At 36.2% G+C, this 23027-nt stretch overlaps 1 protein-coding gene across 1 annotated transcript in view; it reads right to left on the bottom strand.

Annotated features, from left to right (window-relative positions):
• The window catches only part of LOC126158651 (guanylate cyclase 32E-like), a 660283-nt gene that overhangs the window by 183298 nt on the left and 453958 nt on the right, over window positions 1-23027 (bottom strand). Inside the window, exons 17-19 of the mRNA XM_049916459.1 lie at window positions 20262-20402; window positions 20055-20178; window positions 689-932 (exon numbers count right to left, since the gene is read on the bottom strand). Of these exons, the coding sequence (XP_049772416.1) occupies window positions 689-932; window positions 20055-20178; window positions 20262-20402 (509 nt within the window). The remainder of the gene's footprint in view (window positions 1-688; window positions 933-20054; window positions 20179-20261; window positions 20403-23027) is intronic.

The following is a 23027-nucleotide window of genomic DNA, read 5'->3' as shown; positions in this document are numbered from 1 at the left end:
TTTCAGTGCAGTAATGTGTTCATTGTAAATAAGTATTACAGTAGTTGTATTACCTTATAAATAAATAAAAAACTTTTTTATTTTAAATTCAGTGCATTAGTATTTGTAAAATGACTTTTAGTGTTCATTAAAAAATGACGATCATTCCACTTGGAACCTGTGGAATGGTACATTAGCTTATTTGTTTTAGTTGTAAATATTTGTCATGTATTGTTGTTTTTCTGACATGTTCCACATCCTGGAGGACCTCCTCACTACGGATCAATTGGAATGAAAGTAAATCTAATCTAATCTAATACTGGAATTTCTTTTATTGCAAAAAAATCACCACAGGTGCCAAATAAAATTCATAAAGGAAAACAATTGGAACAATAATGGAAAGAAAAGATAATGTTTGTGATCAACTTAGTATTGCTTGCCACTCCTTTTACTACGATTAAGTTTTTTAACTAACATTGTCCTCCTCCTAAATTACATTTGGTACCTATGTAGGCTTGTCGTTAAGCTTCCTGAAAACACACACATTCACTTCTCCTATGTTACTTGATTGAATTTTTCTGACATTGTTAGGTACTTTACTACTTTGATCTCAGAAGCAAATTATATGTTGTTCAAGCAACAAAATCATTGATAGTAGCACCACTTAGCCTACAGAATAATAATTTCATGAACCAAAATTTTAAAATACCTGAATGTATGCCAATACGTAGTTTCAGAGTTTCACCAGCTCTATGAGGAATTTTGAAAGATTTTATTCTTGTGAGTAGGTGCAGTGCCATTGAAGCTATCTCACCCGCATGTCGGTCACCATTACGCACAGGTAGACCACTTACTACCATGTATGCATCACCAATAGTCTCAACTTTATAGACATCATAATTGGAGATAATTGAATCAAAGCAAGTGTACAGATCATTCAGCAAGTCAACAACCTGAAAATAATAAACAGTTTTAAAAGCTATTCACTAAACAGCTTAATGAAGTATTAAATTTCTTAACTTCTAAAAATAGTGAACTCATACTAAGTGGAGATTTTAATTTACATTTTCTGGTGGATAGTCACTCAAGATCCATACTAGAGTCTCTTACGACTCCTTATGATCTAATTTCCTTAGTACAGTTTCCAACCAGGGTTATGGGTACCAGTAGCACTGCTATTGCTAACATTTTCATAGATACTACCACCCTAGCAAATCATAGTATAAATCCAGTATTTAATTGCCTTTCAGATCATGATGCCCCATTGCCTACATTTATTATAGTGGGGTCTGATCCAACTAATAACAGAATGTGGGAAACTATATGAATAATAAATGAAACAGGAATGGAAGTTATAAAAAACTGTTTGAGGAATACAGACTGGAAAGATGTATACAATTCATCTGGGATAAATGAAAAATATAACTGTTTCTCTTTAAGAAACTTGGTGTTTTAACTACCACTTCTGATTGATGTCCTTTGTCATTTCCAACATGTCTCTTTTTACACAAAATAGTGCAAAACATGATTATAATGCCAGAACCAAAAACAATCTGTATAAGGGCAATAAAAGCTTGACATTAGTACAAAAAGGAGTCAAATACACGGGCACTCATACATTCAATAAATTACCAGAGCATGTCAAAGGTCTTGTAAGTGATAAAGATCGGTTTCAGAGTGAATTAAACAATTTCCTGTTGGCCAACACCTTCTACTCCATCAATGAATAGCTTCACAAGGATTATAGCTCATAACTCCATCTGCATTAGAATTGTACAATATCCATAAATCTGAGGGGGAAAAAAATCCCAGAGACTCCTCTCCAAGGGTTCCATGGAAAATGATAAATGTAATGCAATAGTATTGATGAATTTCTAAGCCAAAATGCAGAATACCTCCTGAGTATGCTTAAAACTATTTTTGTCGACTTTATGGTCTTAATAATCATTCTTTGTCTATCTACAGTGTAATTTAAAAGTTGAAATGTATGTATATCTGTATGTTTAACTGTATATTCATTCAGAAGTCAAGTATGATAACTCATACATAAAGTTATATGTTAGCTAATCTATTCCTGTTATTTGTATGATAAGAACAATGTACTTGTGCACTAAACAATAATTTGTAAACATTTGAGTCGTTCTATATCCAAAGATATATTCTCATATGGTTCTACAGAACTCAAAATAAATAAATAGAAAATAAATAAATAAAATGATATATTCCCCAGAGTATAACTAAACTAGGACATTATTTATTTCATGTTATTTGCAAAAGTATTTTCTAGGTTCTCCAGGTTTACATCAACAGAATGGAGTCATGTTAGAAATAAGTATTAACAACGCCATACAGGCATGACAGAAAAGCCCCTCTTTCCATTATCCAGAGGTTAACTCTAATTTCAAACTAAAATACTATATCCTATTGTAATCTCCATCATACAAGTTTTGACAATAAAACTTGCCACTGCACATAGTCTACTACTTTTAAATAGAACCGAGCTTAACAAACCCATCCGATTCTGTAACATCAGTAGTGTTACTAGCCTTTACTCCATTAACAGCTGCAGATAGATTGGGATTTAACACAAGATATTGTTACATAACCTCCTGATTGTGAAATTTATCCTACTAGCAATCCAGCTCTTATTAGTGAAAAATTGGTTTTGAAAGTTTCTTCCAAGTAGACCATATTGTGCAACAAATCCACTAAAATGAATGGCTTTTAACATTAAAAAAATTACTATTAAAATGGTAAAATAGAAAGCTAAGACACTGTACTGTCACCACAATCTACATTATTAAATTGCTAAAACAGTGACTGTGTCCCTGTAGCAGGTTGTCTGTCAATTCGGATCCAGGGGCAACAAAAATTAGATTTTTAGTACATCATACAGCTATCAAAAGAAGTTACAACTTTAAAATTCTGTCACTATCTACTCTTCACAGGTATAACCTTATGTAAAAGGCTTAACACGATAAGTCAAGTACTCAAGTTAAAAGCAGTGGATACTTCTCAAGGCACCAATTACCCAGACTATATTCATCCAATATTTCAGAATGAGAGCACTTGGTGACTTCCAATACACTTTACACATAATTTCAAACACTTTCAAAACTTTTTTCACTGACATGTCCCACAAAATAATGAAAAGAAAATGATAATTACTTACTACAATTTAGCTGTTCATGGAGAAAAACATCAGCATTGGGTATGATATTTTAATTTATTACTGGTTTACTGCTAACCCTGTTTGCAGACAATATCTACATGTCCCACTGAATTTACTTGCAAAATTGTATCATTGTATCCTATACAATTCAGGAGATATGACATCATAAACATTCAGCTGCCTGAAAATGTACCTTTTATCAAAATGGAGCACAGGTTACCAAACTACTCATCCACTGCTTGATAATGAGAGTTGTTTTATACATTTAGGTTCAGTTCTTTGAACGATTTGGAGGGGGGAGTATTACTGGTAATATAAACTAAAGCAGGAACAGTAGAATGATAGATCCACTTCTCTCTTATTCACAATTTTCAAAATTCATTGTAACATGAGGCAAGTGGACTATAGTCTGACTAAAATTATTTGTACTATACCCTAACCACATCCAGTCATCAACAGTGGGAATTATAACATCCGAAGAGCAAAAACCATTCAAGATCAGAACACAAGCCGAATGTAAACTGCACTTGTAGTCAAGAGATCCGACAAGAAGACATTCCCCTAAATGCTCAAATGTCTAGGTGACTGAGTATCTGCATATCAAGTTGCTAAGCTTAGAAACACAAAAATGACTTCAGACAGTGGCCACCTTAACTTGGTGCCTTGGAAAATCGGAGCCTCTCTTCAGTACACATGGTGTGGACACCCCTGTTGAAGGCCGTCATACCCAGTTCACTGGCTGCCAGCATAATTGGTTCTGCATCCTCCACTGCCAAGGCATTATCAGCAGGCACATATATCAAATGCCTCCACCTTTAATGGGCAGTAAGGACAAAAGCACCCAGGTCTATGTCTTAATTGTCTGTGGAGAGGAGAGGGAGAAACTGGAAGCATGGCCAGAAGTTCAAAATATGACAACTGTTCTTCACCATGAAAGGTACTACTATGTGATTATTAGGATTAGTAAGATGACATGGAGTGTAGATCTCAGGACTCAGGTTGCCATATTTACAGACTTACATCAATTTTGTAACATTCTTATTTCATGTTTCTGGTCACTTTAAAACTAAATTTATTAGATCCATCAACGTACAGGGCCACCATCTATACAGAAGCTCCACTGGACTAAGCCTATTCACTGAGATGGTATGGTACATGGCTAAGAAATGCAAAATAGTCTCCTCCACTAAAATGGTTTTCACTGCCTTCCTCATTTGGATATTAAAAATCTGGATCATCCATTCCATCTCTGAGATGGATGCTGGATGGAAAGAAGCAATGATCAGGTGGGGGATACCACTGCAGCAACAGAATGTCTGAAATTCCAATGCTGTAAACTGGCTGGAATTATAGCATGACTGGTGCACCCTCTATGACAAAAATAGTTCCGAGTGCCCTGATGGTGTAGCTTGCAGTAATGGTGCACATTGTGCTATATAGGGGAAGTTTGACACTACATCCACCAGTATCAACCATATCTCCCCAAGAGAGGGACTGGCAAAATCCACATTTACTCTACCTCACAGCTAAGTTAGTTGAGAACACGACAAAAACTTCTGGGGAGGGGTCGCTTGGTCCAGCAAAGAGGCATGACACTGCCTCACTGCACTTTCAATATGGGTGCTTATTGCAGCCCAATATACATGCCACCGAGCTGATGCTTACATGCGAGCATCCTCCAGTGAGAAGAACACAGCAACTGAAGGGTGGGTGGAAGGAGTGAGGCAGGAACTACCATATCTATCATCCTCTGTTGTAAGCAACGACACTCTATGATGTACATTGAGGCCAATCTTTCATACTTATATAAGATCGAAAATTGGGATAGGCATCCCTAGGAAGGTGCACAGGCCATTCAGATTGAACCGCTGCCACAATGCTGCACAACAGTGGGTCATGAATTATGGCTGCCGCTACTTCCTTCGTGATGATGGTAAAATCTTGCAGTATCATGTCTAACACATCACGAAGCACTAAAAAACTGTTTCCTCCCTATCAGACTCTGCATTAGAACTTTTAATGGTATAGAACTTTTAAGTGTTACAGGGTTTAGGTTAGCATCTCACTTTTGTAGATCAGAAATGGAGAAAGGAGGAGTTGCCACATTCATCAGGAACTGTCATAAATTTAAGAACATAGACATTCATAAATTTTGCCTAAAACAGCATATGGAAGCATGTGCAACAGAATTAGATTTTCACAAAAAATCTTTCATAATATTAAGTGTATATCGAGCACCTGCAGGAAACTTTAATCTGTTTGTAAACCACCTTGAAGCTGTACTGGCCCATTTAACAACCAAAAACAAAGAAATAGTGGTTGCTGGTGATTTCAATGTAGATTTCCTTAAAGACTCTCCCAATAAGAACTTATTTGAGTTAGTAACACTATCATTCAACTTAATTCCCACAGTAATTCTTCCCCACTAGGATAGCCACTTGCTCACAAACAGCCATTGATAATATCTTTATAGAAAAGTCAAATGAACAAAATTATATTACAAAACCAATAGTCAATGGCCTCTCCGACCATGACATGCAGTTCCTTCTGTTAAATGTTAATACTGAACAGGATATAAAATCTGTTAAATCTGAGCTCAAGAGGGTAATCAGTAAGCCAAAAATTGATTATTTTAGGACACTCCTCAGAGACATTCACTGGACTGATGTTTACAGTGCTCATGGCATGAATGAAAAATATAACATTTTTGCTAATAAAGTGCTTACCTTATTCGAACACTGCTTTCCCCCAAAACTTACCAAGGTTAGAGCAAAGTCTACAAAGAAGCCATGGATTACTCGAGGAATAGGGGTATCTTGTAAAACCAAAAAAAAACTGTATCTGTCAATCCGAAACATTTCCAAGGTAGATGCTATAGCACATTATAAGAAATACTGCAAAATATTAAAGACTGTAATACGGATGTCAAAGCAAATATATTACAAGGAAAAGATAGTCATATCAGATAACAAAATAAAGACAATATGGGATATAGTGAAGGAGGAGACCGGTAGAACCAGACATGAAGAGGAACAAATAGCATTAAGAGTAAATGATGCATTGGTGACAGATGTGTATAGTGTTGCAGAAATTTTTAACAAACATTTTATAACTGTTACTGAAAAGATGGGGTTGTCAGGTTCGGTAGATGCTGCTATGGATTACCTGAGACCAGACATTTCAAGTAACTTCCATAATATGAATTTGACCCTCACTACCCCAACAGAAATAATGTCCATCATAAAATCTTTAAAATCAAAAACATCTAGTGGGTATGATGAAATATCAACAAAGTTAATTAAAGAATGTGATTCTGAGCTAAGTAACATATTAAGCTATCTGTGTAACCAGTCGTTTATCAGTGGAATATTTCCTGAATGGCTGAAATATGCTGAAGTTAAGCCACTGTTTAAGAAGGGAGATAAAGAAATAGCATCAAATTTCGGTCCAATTTCACTGTTGCCAGCATTCTCAAAAATTTTCGAAAAAGTAATGTACAGTCGTCTTTATAACCATCTTATCTCAAATAACATACTGTCAAAGTCACAGTTTGGATTTCTAAAAGGTTCTGATATTGAGAAGGCTATCTACACTTACAGTGAAAATGTACTTAATTCATTAGACAAAAACTTTCAGGCAACTGGTATATTTTGTGATCTGTCAAAGGCATTTGACTGTGTAAATCACAATATCCTTTTAAGTAAACTAGAATATTATAGTGTAACAGGAAATGCTGCAAAATGGTTCAAATCTTATATCTCTGGCAGGAAACAAAGGGTGTTATTAGGAAAGAGACATGTATCAAGCTATCAGGCATCATCCAACTGGGAACTAATTACATGTGGGGTCCCACAAGGTTCCATTTTGGGGCCCTTACTTTTTCTTGTGTATATCAATGACCTTTCATCAGTAACATTACCAGATGCCAAGTTTGTTTTGTTTGCTGATGATACAAACAGTGCAATAAATAGCAAATCAAGTGTAGTCTTAGAAAGATCAGCCAATAAAATATTTGTGGACATTAATCACTGGTTCCTAGCCAATTCTTTGTCACTAAACTTTGAAAAAACACACTACATGCAGTTCAGAACTTGTAAGGGGTGTCCCAAGAGTATATGTCTAACATATGATGACAAGAAGATAGAAGAAGTGGACGGTGTTAAATTCTTGGGATTACAGCTTGATAATAAATTCAACTGGGAGGAGCACACCACAGAACTGCTGAAGCGTCTCAACAAATATCTGTTTGCAATGTGAATTTTGTCAGACATAGGGGATATAAAAATGAAAAAGCTGGCATACTATGCTTACTTTCATTCCATAATGTCATATGGGATTATTTTCTGGGGTAATTCATCAAGCCAAGCTAAAGTTTTCCGGGCACAAAAACGTGCAGTAAGAATTATATGTGGTGTGAACTCAAGAACATCCTGCAGAAGCCTGTTTAGGGAACTAGGGATACTAACTACAGCTTCCCAATATATTTATTATTTAATGAAATTTGTCATTAAAAATATATCACTTTTTCAAACCAACAGCTCAATTCATGGAATCAATACTCGAAATAAGAATAATCTTCAGAAGGATTTAAAGTCACTTAGTCTTGTACAAAAAGGTGTGCATTATTCAGGAACACACATTTTCAATAACTTGCCAGCAGCCATAAACAGCTTAACAACCAATGAAATTCAGTTTAAGAGAAGCCTAAAGGATTTATTGGTGGCCAACTCTTTCTACTCCATTGATGAATTTCTTAGTAAAACCAACTGATTTGTATATAAGTACAACATAACTTCTGCACAATTTCAGTGCAGTAATGTGTTCAATGAAAATTTGTGTGTGTGTGTGTGTGTGTGTGTGTGTGTGTGTGTGCGCTTGTGTGTGTGTAAGTGTGTAAGTATAATCTAACTTCTGCACCATTTCAGTGCAGTAATGTGTTCATTGTAAATAAGTATTACAGTAGTTGTATTACATGTTTCTTACCTTATAAATAAATAAAAAACTTTTTTATTTTAAATTCAGTGCAATAGTATTTGTAAAATGACTCTTAGTGTTCATAAAAAATGACGATCATTCCACTTGGGACCTGTGGAATGGTACATTAGCTTATTTGTTTTAGTTGTAAATATTTGTCATGTATTGTTGTTTTTCTGACATGTTCCACATCCTGGAGGACCTCCTCACTACGGATCAATTGGAATGAAAGTAAATCTAATCTAATCTAATCCATGGGGAACCTGGACGATGCATCAACATTTGCATACTATATGGTGGGACCAAAAATCGACATCATATAAATAACTGCCAAGAAATAGCACCCAATGTGCAGTCTCTATGCCGTCTTGTCACTCAGGCTGCAGGTTGAACTATGATACCATTCATTTATGACCCTTGACCATGTGAAATTTGGTGTGATACAGGAAAACACAAAACTTCTTAACACCATATATTATGGCTAGCATATCCTTCTTTATTTGGGAGTAATTCTTCTGGTTAGATGAGAGGGGCTTAGAAGTGAAAGCAGTCATCTGTTCTGACCCCTCCAGACTTCTGTGGAACAGTATGGCACCAATCCCAAACTGCAATGCACCAGCAGTCAGTATTAGGCTTTTCTTGGGATAAAAGGTAGCCAGGCAAGGAGCAGTGAGTAAACAATGTTTTAGCCACAAGAAAGATCACTGAAAAGTATTAAACCAAACAAATTTCACACCTTTCTTACCAAGCTAATTGATGGGTTGGGAGATCTCTGCTGCATTTTGTATGAATTTGTTACAGTTGTTTACCTTGCCAAGGAATGACTACAGTGCCTTCAGGTTCCAAGGGGCAAGCAGTTTATTAATCGCCTCAACATGCTCGTCGGGTGGTTTAATGCCCTACCTACTTAAGGCATGCCCTAAATACCTGACATTTGGTACAAAAAATGTACACTTTCCCAACTTTCAATGCAGACCACTCTCCTCCAGTGCCTGAAACACTGCCCGTAAGTTTAGCAAATTTTCTTCCCTGGTGGCACCCATGACAAATCATACAGATAAGTTGCACACTTTGAGACATGGCAAACTTTCTGCTCAATAAAATGTTAAGAAATTCCTGAGGCTGATTCAAAACCAAAAGGTAACCCAGTAAAATTGTAGAGCCAAATTTCATATTAATAACCCCAAATGGAACGAACTGGGGTCTATAGGAAACCACTATTTTGGTAACTGATTGTAATTTTGTGTGTGTGTGTGTGTGTGTGTGTGTGTGTGTGTGTGTGTGTGTGTGTGTGTGTGGGAGGGGGAGGGGGGGGGCTACCAAGATCCAGATACGTTGCTGCATTGGTCAATTAGGTCACAGTCCCAGCATCAAGCTGAAACTCAGTGGAGTGTTCTAAAATACACAACTGCAGCAGAAGCTTATGAGCTGTCTGACAGATGTGTGAGAATGGTGATGAAAGCATGTTAATAAACTGGTCAACACTGTGAACACAACACTGTACAGCACAGACAGCAGTGATGTGGCCCCTACAGTTGTGCTTAAAATAAACTTTATTTACATGTGGACATTTCCATCATTTGTGCTGGTGGCAACCAGGACAAGCCCTAGAATCTATGGAAACGTCTGACGGTGACGGAGATCAGCAGTTACTGTCTGCAATACCAGACCAAAAATTTCAACGATCACTGTGCTGTTTGTGATAAAGTCAATCCGATGGCAGGGAAAACTGATTCCTGGCATCCATCATATTAAGGTGTTTAACAGGACGGTGGCAAGATCGCTTCTTAACAACTAAAGGTAATGCAGTCATCTCAGACTCCAGGGAACAAGATCCTGCTGTGCCAACTGATTAGTTACTACGGGAAGAACTACAATCCACTTCCGCTACATGGCACTCATCGACAAAAGCTTCCTGAGCTGTACCAGACAGCTCATATGACTATGCTAACTGTGCCACATCAGCTAGAGGAGAGTCAGATGACTAAGGCCTTTGATTGGAATTACTCACCTGGAGCCAAGCAAATAACTACATAACAGATAATGGAATCTGTGTAAGATATGCAACACTGATTACAATCAAGCTTACAGTATTGAGACAAACCCTGAAATTCCATTATCCATTCTGTATATGGCCCATTACTCCACTTTAATTGCTAATTAGCTTAGGGCACATTGGCACAACATGTGATTTATGATTAAAATGTGCACTCAGTGCTGTACACAGCTCATCAAATTTCCACGAAGAGGAGTCCATGTGGAGACAAAGCATTTGTACTGAATTATAAAGATAAGTTCTCAAAGAGAGAAAGATTGCAGTCATTTTTACAGGGTTAATCATTTTTCTTAACTTGCTGTAGAGCAACAAATGTCTTAGGTAGTTTTTATTTTATTTATTTAGACGTCAAGTTCCGTAGTACCAAATTGAGGAGCAAATCTCCAAGGTCATGGAATGCGTCAGTGCATGAAATTACAACATAACAGAAATAACAGATAAAAATAAATATTTATGAACCCGAAAAAAGTCAATCCATAAGTTTAAGTAAACGAAATCAACAATACAGCAAAAATCAGCTTAATTTTTCAAGGATCCCCTCGACAGAATAGAAGGAGTGACTCATGAGGAAACTCTTCAGTTTTGATTTGAAAGTGTGTGAATTACTGCTCAGATTTTTGAATTTGAGTGGTAGCTTAATGAAAATGGATGCAGCAGTATACTGCACACTTTTCTGCACAAGAGTTAAGGAAGTCCAATCCAAATGCAGGTTTGATTTCTGTTGAGTATTAACTAAGTGAAATCTGCTTATTCTTGGGAATAAGCTAATATTGTTAACAAGAAATGACAGTAAGGAATATATATATATTGAGAGGTCAATGTCAATATAGCCAGACTCGTGAACAGGGGACGACAAAAGGTTCATGAACTTAAACCACTTATTGCCCGAACCGCCCATTTCTGAGCCAAAAATATCTCTTCGGAATGGGAAGAGTTATCCCAAAACATAATACCATATGACATAAGTGAATGAAAATAAAGAAAGTGGACTAATTTTCGTGTCAAACAATCACTCAGTTCAGATACCGTTCAGTAGTAAAAATGGCAGCATTAAGTCTTTGAACAAGATCCTGAATGTGGGATTTCCATGACAGCTTACTATCTCTCTGAACACCTAGAAATCTGAACTGTTCAGTTTCACTAATCATACACCAATTCTGTGAAATTAAAATGTCAGGTTTTGTTGATTTGTGTGCTAGAAACTGTGAAAACTGAGTCTTACTGTGTTTTAGCATTAGTTTATTTTCTACAAGCCATGAATTTAGGTCATGAACAGCACTATTTGAAACTGAACCAATGTTGCACACAACATCCTTTACTACCAAGCTAGTGTCATCAGCAAACAGAAATATTTTAGAGTTACACATAATACTAGAGGGCATTTCATTTATATAAATAAGGAACAGGAGTGGCCCCAACACTGATCCCGGGCAGCCCCCACTTGACCATACCCCACTCAGATCCCACATGACAGCCATTCTTAACATTGTGAATTATAATATTTTGCTGTCTGTTGCTAAAGTAAGAGGTGAACCAATTGTGAGCTACTCCCTGTATTCCATAATGGTCCAACTTCTGAACCAATATTTTGTGATCAACACAATCAAATGCCCTAGTTAAATCAAAAAATATGCCTATATGCATAGCATTCGAAACCTTTCTTTTAACCCATCCAGTATCTCACAGAGAAAAGAGAATATAGCATTTTCAGTTGTTAAACAACTTCTAAAGCTGAATTGTACATTTGATAGCAAATCGTGTGATACAAAATGATCAATTATCTTTACATAAACAGCCTTTTCATTAACTTTAGCAAACACTGATGGCATAGAAATAGGTCTAAAATTATCTACATTATCCCTTTCTCCCTTTTTATAAAGTGCCTTTACCACTGAGTACTTTAATCGCTCAGGAAACTGACCATTCCTGAAGGAAAAATTACAAATATGGCTAAATACAGGGCTAACATGTGCAGCATAGTACTTTAATATTCTGTTTGGCACTCCATCATAACCAAGAGAGTCCTTAGTCTTCAGTGATTTAATTATTGACTCAGTCTCCCTCTTGTTTGTATCACAGATGAGTATTTCAGACATCAATCTCAAAAAGGCATTTGCCAAGAAAGTTATATAATTCCCTGTAGAAACTAAATTTTTATTTAATTCACCAGCAATTTTCAGAAAATGATTTTTAAATACTGTGCATATATCTGATTTATCAGTAACAGAAATATTTTTACTGCAAACTGACTTTAGTTCGTCGACCTTGTGTTGCAGACCAGACACTTCCTTGACAACTGATCATATGGTTTTAATTTTATCCTGTGAATTAGCTATTCTATTTGCATACCACATACTCTTTGCCTTCCTAATAGAATTTTTAAGCACCTTACAATACTAGAAAGAAATTTTCACTCCACAGAGGAGTGTGCTCTGATACAACACTGTTTGTAATGGGCTACTGTAGCTTGATTGTGACTACTTCTAACATTTTGATATAATTCCCACTTTGTTCTACATGATATCTTTATCCCACTAGTCAGCCACCCGGGCTGCCTATTACTACAAGTACCCAGTTAGAATGTTCTAAAGGAAAGTAACTCCCAAAGAGCATGACAAATGTGTTAAGGAAAGCATTATATTTATCATCTATGTTATTGGCACTATAAACATCCGGCCACTCTTGTTCCTTGACAAGGTTTAAAAAATTCTCTATTGCTGTTGGATTAACTTTCCTACATAGTTTGTAATTAAATGTGACATTTGTTTGAGTACTGCAGCCTTTTAGTGTTACAATTTGTGCATCATAGTCTGAAAGGTCATTCACTCTTTTGCTAACAAAATGCCCATCTAGTAATGAAGAATGAATAAAAATATTGTCTATGGCTGTGCTACTGTTACCGTACACCCTAGTTGGAAAAAATACTGTCTGCATAAGATCATATGAATTTATGAGATCTGCTAACAACCTTTTCCTTCACCATCATATACAAAATTTATATTGAAGTCACCACATATAACTAATTTCTGGTACTTCCTACAAAGTGATTCAAGAACCCTCTCTAGCTTGCACAGAAATGCTCTGAAGTAAGACTTATGGGACCGATAAACAACAACAATTAGAAGTTTAGTTTCGCTAAATTCAACTACTCTTGCACAACATTCAAATATCTGTTCAGCACAGTGCTGTGATACATCTATGGACTCAAATGGAATACCGTTTTTTATGTACATAGGCACTCCCCTACCCGACAAGGAACTCCTTGAAAAACAGCCAGCTAATCTGAATTCCGGTAAAGAACCCTCCAAATTGTCAAATTATTTAAGTGGTGCTCTAATATACCAATAATTTCAGTCAGCATCTATAAGCAGTTCACTAATTTTATCTCTAGTACCTCTTATATTTTGATGAAATATGCCAATTCCTTCTCTACTTGGAAACATTACACCCTGTGAAGGTGAGCCCTTAGTTCGAGAGACTTCCTTTAAGCAGGTATATCTATCAGCTGACTTCAATCTGAAAAAGGTGCAGCTATAACACCAACTACTACAGGAATTTTTCCAGGAGTGATCCCACCAACCCCACCACCCACTACACTGTCACCTACAAGCTTTACCAGCCTCCCCTTCCCACACCTATTGAGGTGCAGGCCATGCCTAGCTGTCACACCTCTGTATACCTACATCAAAAGGTTGAAAACGGGTGGGGGAGAGGGGGAGTTGGGGGGAGGGGTTGCAGACCCAGCAGCACTTGTTACCACGCTTACTCTCAAGATGTCAACATCTACAGAAGCTCAGCATGTTATTGCTGTAGTTGCTGATGCTGTTGCTGCTGCCATATATCCATAAAACGGTTATTCTTGGTGGTGCAAAACAACCAATACAGATGTGAGTCAGATTCGTTGGTACTTTACTATGTTCTAGCCATGCCGAGTCATCAACAGGAGGAATTATAATCTTTGAAGGACAAACACCAGTTGAGACCAAAACACAAGCAAGAATGGTAACGGTACACATAATCAAGAGATCAAACAAGAAGAGAGTCTCCTAAACATGCAAACATCTAAGTCATCGCATATCAACACGACAAGTTGCTAAGCTAGTAACAGATAACTGAGCCAGTGGCTCCTTTATTTGGTACCTCAGTAACCATAGGCTCTCTCCAGTACACATATCATGGGTGCCCACTGTTGACGGCCATCGTACCCAGTTTGCTAGCTGCCAATGTTGTTGGTTCTGCATTCTCCATTGCCATGACATTATTGGCAAGTGCATATACCAAAATTTTATAGCTGGCACTTCATGTGTTGAAGCTGTCTTCCTCCAATCAGAGTGCTCAATGTCAAGCCTGCACTGTTTGCCACTGCAAAACTATCACAAGTAATGGTCAGTTCACTTCAGTTTTGATGTCTGGCTTTTCTCCTTGATTAATTTGTTTGAATGTAATTTTTTCCAAGCTTTTATTGCTTCATTTTCATCATCATACTGACTTTTTCAATTGATCTTATTTTGTCTCCCTATCATTCTTCTTTGTATGGCATCTGCCTGTCACTTCTAAACTGTAACCAAGTACCAACCACGACTGGTCATCAGTTGGTATCACATCAGCTTGTGTAGCCCGTGTGAGGATAGTTTCAAGTTTACATTTTGCTTTTATTGGAAAACTTAAGTTTTTATGTCTTGAGTTTGCTCATAAAGGTCAGGTTTAATTGCCTTGAACAAAGTGAGTGTGATTAATACCTCCGTCACTGGCTGCCGTCACCCATTTTCTTGGATACATTGCTCAACACAAGGCTATAGGTTAGGGTATGAATGGAAACTGATGGCTACAAAATGCATTGTCTGCTACAGATCAGTGATTGGTCATTTAAAATCAACTGTAGACAGAGCATCTGGCATTGACACCATACCTGACAGCAGCCACTTCCAACACTGCTCCGCATTACATGAACAGCACTCAGCACACACACACACACACACACACACACACACACACACACACACACACACACACACACACACACACACTATCTAAGATATTCTTAAATAACCAAGAGGTATTAAATGTAAGTAGTGTTAGATTTGTGGATATGTGACTTGCAGAAAATTTTAAATGGACTACTGTGATGAATCAGTCAGCAGCTCAATTCTTGTATTACACTTACCTTCACTTCATATTGCAGTCTGGAATGATATTGGGAAAAGCTCACCACGTAGTAGAAATATATTTATAGTTAAGTACGGCAGTTTGTGTAATGTGTAATATAAAATAGTCAGTTCTGCAGACAACACTTAAGGAGACCTGTCATTATGACTCTGGCATTTTTATATATTTACAATATTAGATCCTATGTTAAGAACCACCTATTAAACAGAGGGAGCATTTTAATACTGAATGCCAACTTTTATAATTACACAACAAGGGAAACCCAAGAAGTTAGGAAATCAGCACACATCCTCCCAGAAAGTTAACCTTTTAACTGCTGTAGACGAGTTAATTCATCGTGCTCTATTGCTCCTCAGGTGCAGAGGACATGTTTAAATGTGATCCATGAGTTTTCCTGAATGGCATGTGATGTGTTTACATCCATTCCATCAACCTCTTACTGTTATGTGTTTTACAAAGGTTTGTCACGAATTATCAATATTATACAGTCAAGCCCATAGCTATGCAAGAAGAAATAGATACACCTTTCTTAGAGGAATAAACACAGCCAAAAGTTCTGTTTAGAGCATTACCTAAGGAAATAAAAAAAACTGAATAAAAAATCTCAAAGAAATTATAATTAGAGACAGTTTTTATAGTCATGGAAAATAAGTGTATCATCAGCACTAAAAGCAGAACGGCATATTTCCTTAATTACAGTGGACAGAAGTTGTAGTAATGTTAAATATAACTGTTTCTGCACAAACATAATTTCTTTTACTTATATTGTGACTGCTATTAGACATATGGCTTCATGTTGCACACAAGATTATCAGGAAACATATAATTATAAAATTGTTTCAAATGTTATTATCTATGATATATCATTGTACCATATTTTATAGACCATAAGACACATCTTAATTTTTCAGCAATTTTTTTAAAAATAACATTTTTACCATTTTTGTTATTAGATTGCAAAGCCAGACTAAGAGAAATTCTTAATTTATAATATCAAACTGGCCTTTAAAATCCCTGAAAATCATCATCTGAACTTTCTTCTTCTTTTTCTTCCTCTTCATAGTCATCATTGTCCTCTTCATATATAAGATGGTCTTCACTGCCATCGAGCCTTACTTAAGCTGCACTTCTTGAAAGATGTAACAATAATGTCTTCTCCCACTCTAGACCATGACAGTTTTATCCACTGACACACTTGTTAGACTGCAGGTCATTTCAAAGCTGCCATTGGTGTGAATTCATGTTGGGTTTCATCCTTCATCCATTTGTTCCATTCCTCTCTGATATACACATTAAATGGTTTATTTATTGAGACTTCAAAAGGTTGCAACTGTGAAGTAAGTCCTTCCATAATAATGGCAAGCTCTGTATTTCCTTATCTCAGTTTCTCTTTCACAGAATTTTTCAATGACTGCTAAATTGATCTAGCACAAGGAGAGAACTGTTATTCATTAAAGCACCTTCGGTTCTCACCCACACTCTGTTAATCCATAATTTCATACCTGCCTCATCTGCCCAACATTTGTCATGTATGTAAATAACAATACCTGGTGGTATTTCAGAAGGTTTTGGCATTGTTTTGGAATTGACAATGATCACTGAATTAAGTTTAGTATCATCAGCACAACATGAAAGGACAACAGTTTCATATCAACTTGGTTGTATAGTTACAGTTTTAGCACCTTTCATGGCAACAGTTATGTTACTCTGTACATCAAATGTGGGAGGAGTTGCATTCATATTTGCTATCTCGCTTAGTTCCACATTGTTTTTCTTTAGATGTTGAATAATAAAATGATGGAAAGATGATATTTTCTCTGCATATTCTTGTGGTATTTTGTGAGATATTTTGGTTTTGGTTCACATGCTAAGTCCTTGAAATTCATAAATCTGTAGCACAAACTAACACCATCCTTAAAGTCTGTTAAGTTACAATGTAGTGCTAGCTTATGAGTGTGTATTTGAATCATTTTTGTATGAAATCCAATGCCATTTTGATGGTATCCTACAATTCATTTCAGTATGTTACCTTCTAGTTTTGGCCATTTTGCATTCAGTTCTTTATTTGTACATTTAGTCTTCCTCATGTTTTCAGTTTTTCTTTAGTAGCCTGCCTATTGCGAACAGTTTTTTTCTGTTGGTGGAGGGCTGAAATGCTGCTCAGCTGCTCTGTTTCCATGTTGTTCTGAATATTATATTACTTTCAATTTATAGCCCACATCATATGAATACCTTTTATTTTTTTTTTCATTATTATGAAACTATCTGCTAAGAAAAATATTGCACTGCCACCTATAGCACAATCGCTTTCAATTAAAGTTCACTAGCACCGTGGACTGAATGATGCATCATAGGCTAGACAGTGTTCTGGGTTTGGGATGGTGGGGCAGAAGGGAGACACTATTAAGAAGCTTGTGGATCCCCACAACTCATGTTTGTCACATTGGTGCACTGCAGCTGCCAATATTGCCAGATAGAGATAGGTTTCCCGGGGCATAGAATATATGTCCATATTTAAGACTGGCTGGAATTTTAAATCAAACACTAGACATTTTGATATTGATTTTGAGGATAAGATGCACCTAAATTTGCGAGGAAATTTTTTAGAGAAAAAAGTATGTCTTATAGTTTGTAAAATATGGTGTATGTTGAGATACAACAACGCTAATAAACTGAAATGAATGGATCTGCTGATTTACACATAATTCAATACAGAACAGCTTGTTAACAAAAACATGTTCCATCTGTTGGGTTAAGGAAGTATATCAATGTACCAACTGAAATTAAAGAATCAAAAATGCAAAGAGCTTTTACAGGAAATAAATAATAAAAAAAAGGCAATTCGATCACAGTAAAGCACTCATAACCTGAATGACATTTTTTTATATGGATGATGATTTATGTTACAAATAATTATCAGCTACATATTTACTGCCTATGAAGTGCTTGATGTGTGTAACTTTGTGCAGTGTGTATGCAGATGTCTTCTTTTTTATATTACTTGCATACACAATGTATCACATTCAACATCGCATTGTACATTTTAATCTTCATCAGTAAAAACAACAGGCACTTTCATTTCGATGTAATTAATTGGAATCGTATGTAACATGACATGTTATATTCCATTTATTATTATGTAGACATTTTTGTTATCCTTTTACCAGTAAAATTTATCTTTGACTTTCCTAAAATTATACATAGAAATCAGAGTAGATATATCTCTGGAGTACACATTCGGATGCTTACTGAATAACATGACTTTGACTGACATAAGCTTCGCCCATAAGTGCTCGGCAGTTTTTGAACCTCATGATATTGCAAGTATATCGAGAGATACATAAAGTTCGAAAGTACCATGGATTTTGTATGTGTATTTTGTACTATGTTAAAAATTTACATTCAGAATCTGAAATGAAAATTTGTTAAATGCTCTGAAAAGGAAAATGTAAGGGCGGTTTGGTTTGTTACAACAAGGTAATTGACAGAATAGCCATGTACCACATTTCATCATATTTCTGAGTCTCTCTTTTCATAAACTGTGCAGTAGGGGCACTGTAAAACAACTTCATTGCATGACAGTTCTAATGAAACTGCTTTAAAAAAATTCAAATTTGGTACTCTGTCATGCAGAAAATTAGTGTTACGCTACACGTTCATCAATTCCAGCCCTCCCCTCAAATTTTCTTTATCAATTTTTCTCTTTACAATCAACAAGCATGCAATAATATTGAACATTTTAATGCATTTATTTAGTATATTTCATGTATATTGCAAATTCTCATTACATTATAAAATAAATATTATGAAATTTATTTGAAAACTGAGTAAATGTACAACAAAACTAACATTAAAAATTTGCATTTTCTGCTCTGTACACACACACACACACACACACACACACACACACACACACACTTATGCACTTCTCCCTTTGAAAAAGTTTGCATCTGTTAGGCGCTTCTGAGCACACACTGAAATATTTACTGGAATGAAATTCTTCCCCATTTTACTTTTGGTATCATATTTTTATTCTTTGTTCATCTTAGGAGAACAAAACATTAGCCCACATAATCGTAGTCCATGTCACTGGTTCCATTACTACAACTTTTTTCTGTGATTACTTCCAAGCAAGCAGAATGGTTTAGAAATCTCTATAACACAGGAGAAATGACCCAGACACATATATTATATAAACTTACCTGCAGGCTAACACTTCTCAAAATCTATGTATGTGGAATGGAGTGACTGGCTGAGTACACACACACTACATATTTATCTAGTACTTGTCTCATAAATATATGGCCACACAATCATATAAAATAATGCTGTGAGTTTATTACATTGTACCTCAATACTCTTCAGCACATAAAGCTGCACATAGTGGTGTGATACTTACAGGTAGGCTTTTACCAATGGAAAACAAGGTTTCTTCTTTCAAGTGGTTTTATTTGCATCTGCACCATCAACAATCATTCACAATTGGTGTTAATTATAGACAAATATGTAAAAACAGGGCAAGTATGTGTAACATTAGTTTAAAATGTAAATAAACAGTGTTATGCTGAAGTCAGGCAACTATCCAAGTCTAATGTTGAGGATATGAACAGTACACTGTGCTCAGGCCAGAGATATGCCTACTCTGTGGTAGCAATTGTACAATAATATGATGTCCCAGCTCAATAAAAATAGAATACAAGAGCAGACCTGTAATGGAGTGCTGACAGCAGATAACTCAGTAAATCCAACAATGTCACTGAAGTAAATTGTAACACAGTCAAAACTCTCTGCTTCAACGGGATCACCTCTTTTTAATGCCTCTGCCACAGTTCTGTAAATAATGCCATAAAATTAGAATCTATCCTAACAAGTTCATATATAAACTCGTATCAGTTTATAAGTGTATGGCAATACTTTGGCAACATTCGATGCAAAAGAGCATCAGTTTTCTTCTTTTCCTCTGTAAGTTGATTTGTTCGCTCTTGCACTAATTCTTCCAAATTGTAAGCATACTTTTCCATAATAGCCAACATATTGTCAAAAATATTTGGTTTTCTGAAAAAGCAATTGAAAATTATAAGTAATTTTCATTTTAATAAGATAAATATAATAGACAAATACACCTAACATAAATTCACACACTGATTATGTCAGTCAGCTAAAGCTAAGGTTTCTATATAGGATTTCTACAATATTTGGTGCAGCTAAGTATAATTGATATCATAGCATACTGTGGGAAAATTTAAATCCAAATACTATTTTCCTCTCTCACTACAAGTTTGTCTTATTTCATAAGCTCATTCTCTTCCTCCCCCTCTCACCCTACCCCCACTGACACCCTTCCCACCCCCTGAAAATTAAAAAAAAGTATGGAATGGAGTTACAGACTCTAAAAAAAAACTTTCTTAACAAATTTTCCTGTAATGCATAAAAAGATGTCAACAACATTGGCCCAACTGCAGCACAAATATCTGATAAGCACAAATAAAATGAACTAACTTGTCAATTAGTACATGTTTTTAGAGCATTTGAATGTAATACTACATCATTTTGGACAAACTGATTTGTAAGCTATGCAAGATAATTTATTTTTTATCCGCAACCATTTCATGACCGAATAATTTTTTGCGCAGTTCTTTAAATTTTTGTTCTGTATTTTGCTTAAAGAATAGCTTATAAAGTGAAATGTATTCATTTCATTTCATTTCATTTGCTACAACCAGTTTTTTAATATTTTAAATGGGACTTATATGTCCCATTGGTCATTAGGTGGAAGCATTGCATAGGTTTGAATAAAAACAGAGCATAAGAGACAACATTTAATTTCAGCTGCAACTTTTACCAAAAAGTTATTAATTTTTGTGACCAGTTTATACAAATACAAGGGTTATTTTGCAAATAATGTGTGATGTTGATTTTACTAATGCCTATATCAGGAACATTTATTTTCTATGAAATTTTTCGAAGCAGGTATGTGCACATAGAGGAACTTTACAGTGTATGCACATCATGTTGGTTCGTGCTTCCTTCTGCTTTGTGCTGCAGAACCTGCAGCATTTCCTTGTGTCTTTTACTGGGAAATGTTTTCCAGCTTGAAGGCGAACTTCGTCTGGTACACTTTTGACACCTGGCTTGTTTCTTCTTAGAAAATTTGGTCTTACTCTTCTTTTCATTTCATGACCTGCTGTTAGTTGTCTCATAGGTGAAGGAGAAAGATAACTGGTTATGTCCTCCTCCATGCATACTACAGTTCCATATTATGAAACTGTTAACAATTGCCAGGTCAGTTACAAAAAAGAAAAGGTGATGCCACCACTTTAGAGATCGCCTTCCAATTGCATACCTCTCATGCATCTGATCAAAGCAATCCACACCTCCCATAACTCCTTTAGTACAGAAGACCTCTGATGAAGTACCATCTATGTTTTTCCTATTGACAAAGGTTACATCTTTTGGGCTATGAGAAGTACTTAGTATTATAACAGTCTTGTTGTTTTGGCATTTTACTGCTGAGACACATCCCTCTGTTTTGAACATAAACTGCCCCAATTGTAATTTGTCTTGTTTCTTCATCATACCTGGAAGCCCTTCCTGTTTGTCCTCCCTGTTGCTGTTACAGTAAATTCTTTTTATTAACATATTTAAAAAGAAGTTTTGTGTTAAATTATTAATCAACATCATATATGAGCACAATGTTTTGTTTATCTCTGTTTCCCCTCCCCCATGAACCATGGACCTTGCCGTTGGTGGGGAGGCTTGCGTGCCTCAGCGATACAGATGGCCGTACTTTAGGTGCAACCACAATGGAGGGGTATCTCTTGAGAGGCCAGACAAACATGTGGTTCCTGAAGAGGGGCAGCAGCCTTTTCAGTAGTTGCAGGGACAACAGTCTGGATGATAGACTGATCTGGCCTTGTAACACTAAACAAAACGGCCTTGCTGTGCTGGTACTGTGAACAGCTGAAAGCAAGGGAAAACTACAGCTGTAATTTTTCCCGAGGGCATGCAGCTTTACTGTATGGTTAAATGATGATGGTGTTCTCTTGGGTAAAACATTCCAGAGGTAAAATAGTCCCCCATTTGGATCTCCAGGTGGGGACTACTCAGGAGGACATTGTTATCAGGAGAAAGAAAACTGGCATTCTACAGATCGGAGCATGGAATGTCAGATCCCTTAATCGGGCAGGTAGGTTAGAAAATTTAAAAAGGGAAATGGATAGGTTAAAGTTAGATATAGTGGGAATTAGTGAAGTTCGGTGGCAGGAGGAACAAGACTTTTGGTCAGGTGAATACAGGGTTATAAATACAAAATCAAGTAGGGGTAATGAAGGAGTAGGTTTAATAATGAATAAAAAAATAGGAGTGTGGGTAAGCTACTACAAACAGCATAGTGAACGCATTATTGTGGCCAAGATAGACACGAAGCCCAAGCCTACTACAGTAGTACAAGTTCATATGCCATCTAGCTCTGCAGATGATGAAGAAATTGATGAAATGTATGATGAGATAAAAGAAATTATTCAGGTAGTGAATGGAAACGAAAATTTAATACTCATGGGTGACTGGAATTCGAGAGTGGGAAAAGGGAGAGAAGGAAACATAGTAGGTGAATATGGATTGGGGGTAAGAAATGAAAGAGGAAGCCATCTGGTAGAATTTTGCACAGAGCATAACTTAATC

This window comes from Schistocerca cancellata, chromosome 2 (assembly GCF_023864275.1).
Source record: "Schistocerca cancellata isolate TAMUIC-IGC-003103 chromosome 2, iqSchCanc2.1, whole genome shotgun sequence".
In the NCBI taxonomy this organism is placed as follows: Eukaryota; Metazoa; Arthropoda; class Insecta; order Orthoptera; family Acrididae; genus Schistocerca; species Schistocerca cancellata.
Note: the sequence above shows the minus strand (reverse complement) of the source record. Positions and strands in the feature narration are given on the sequence as shown.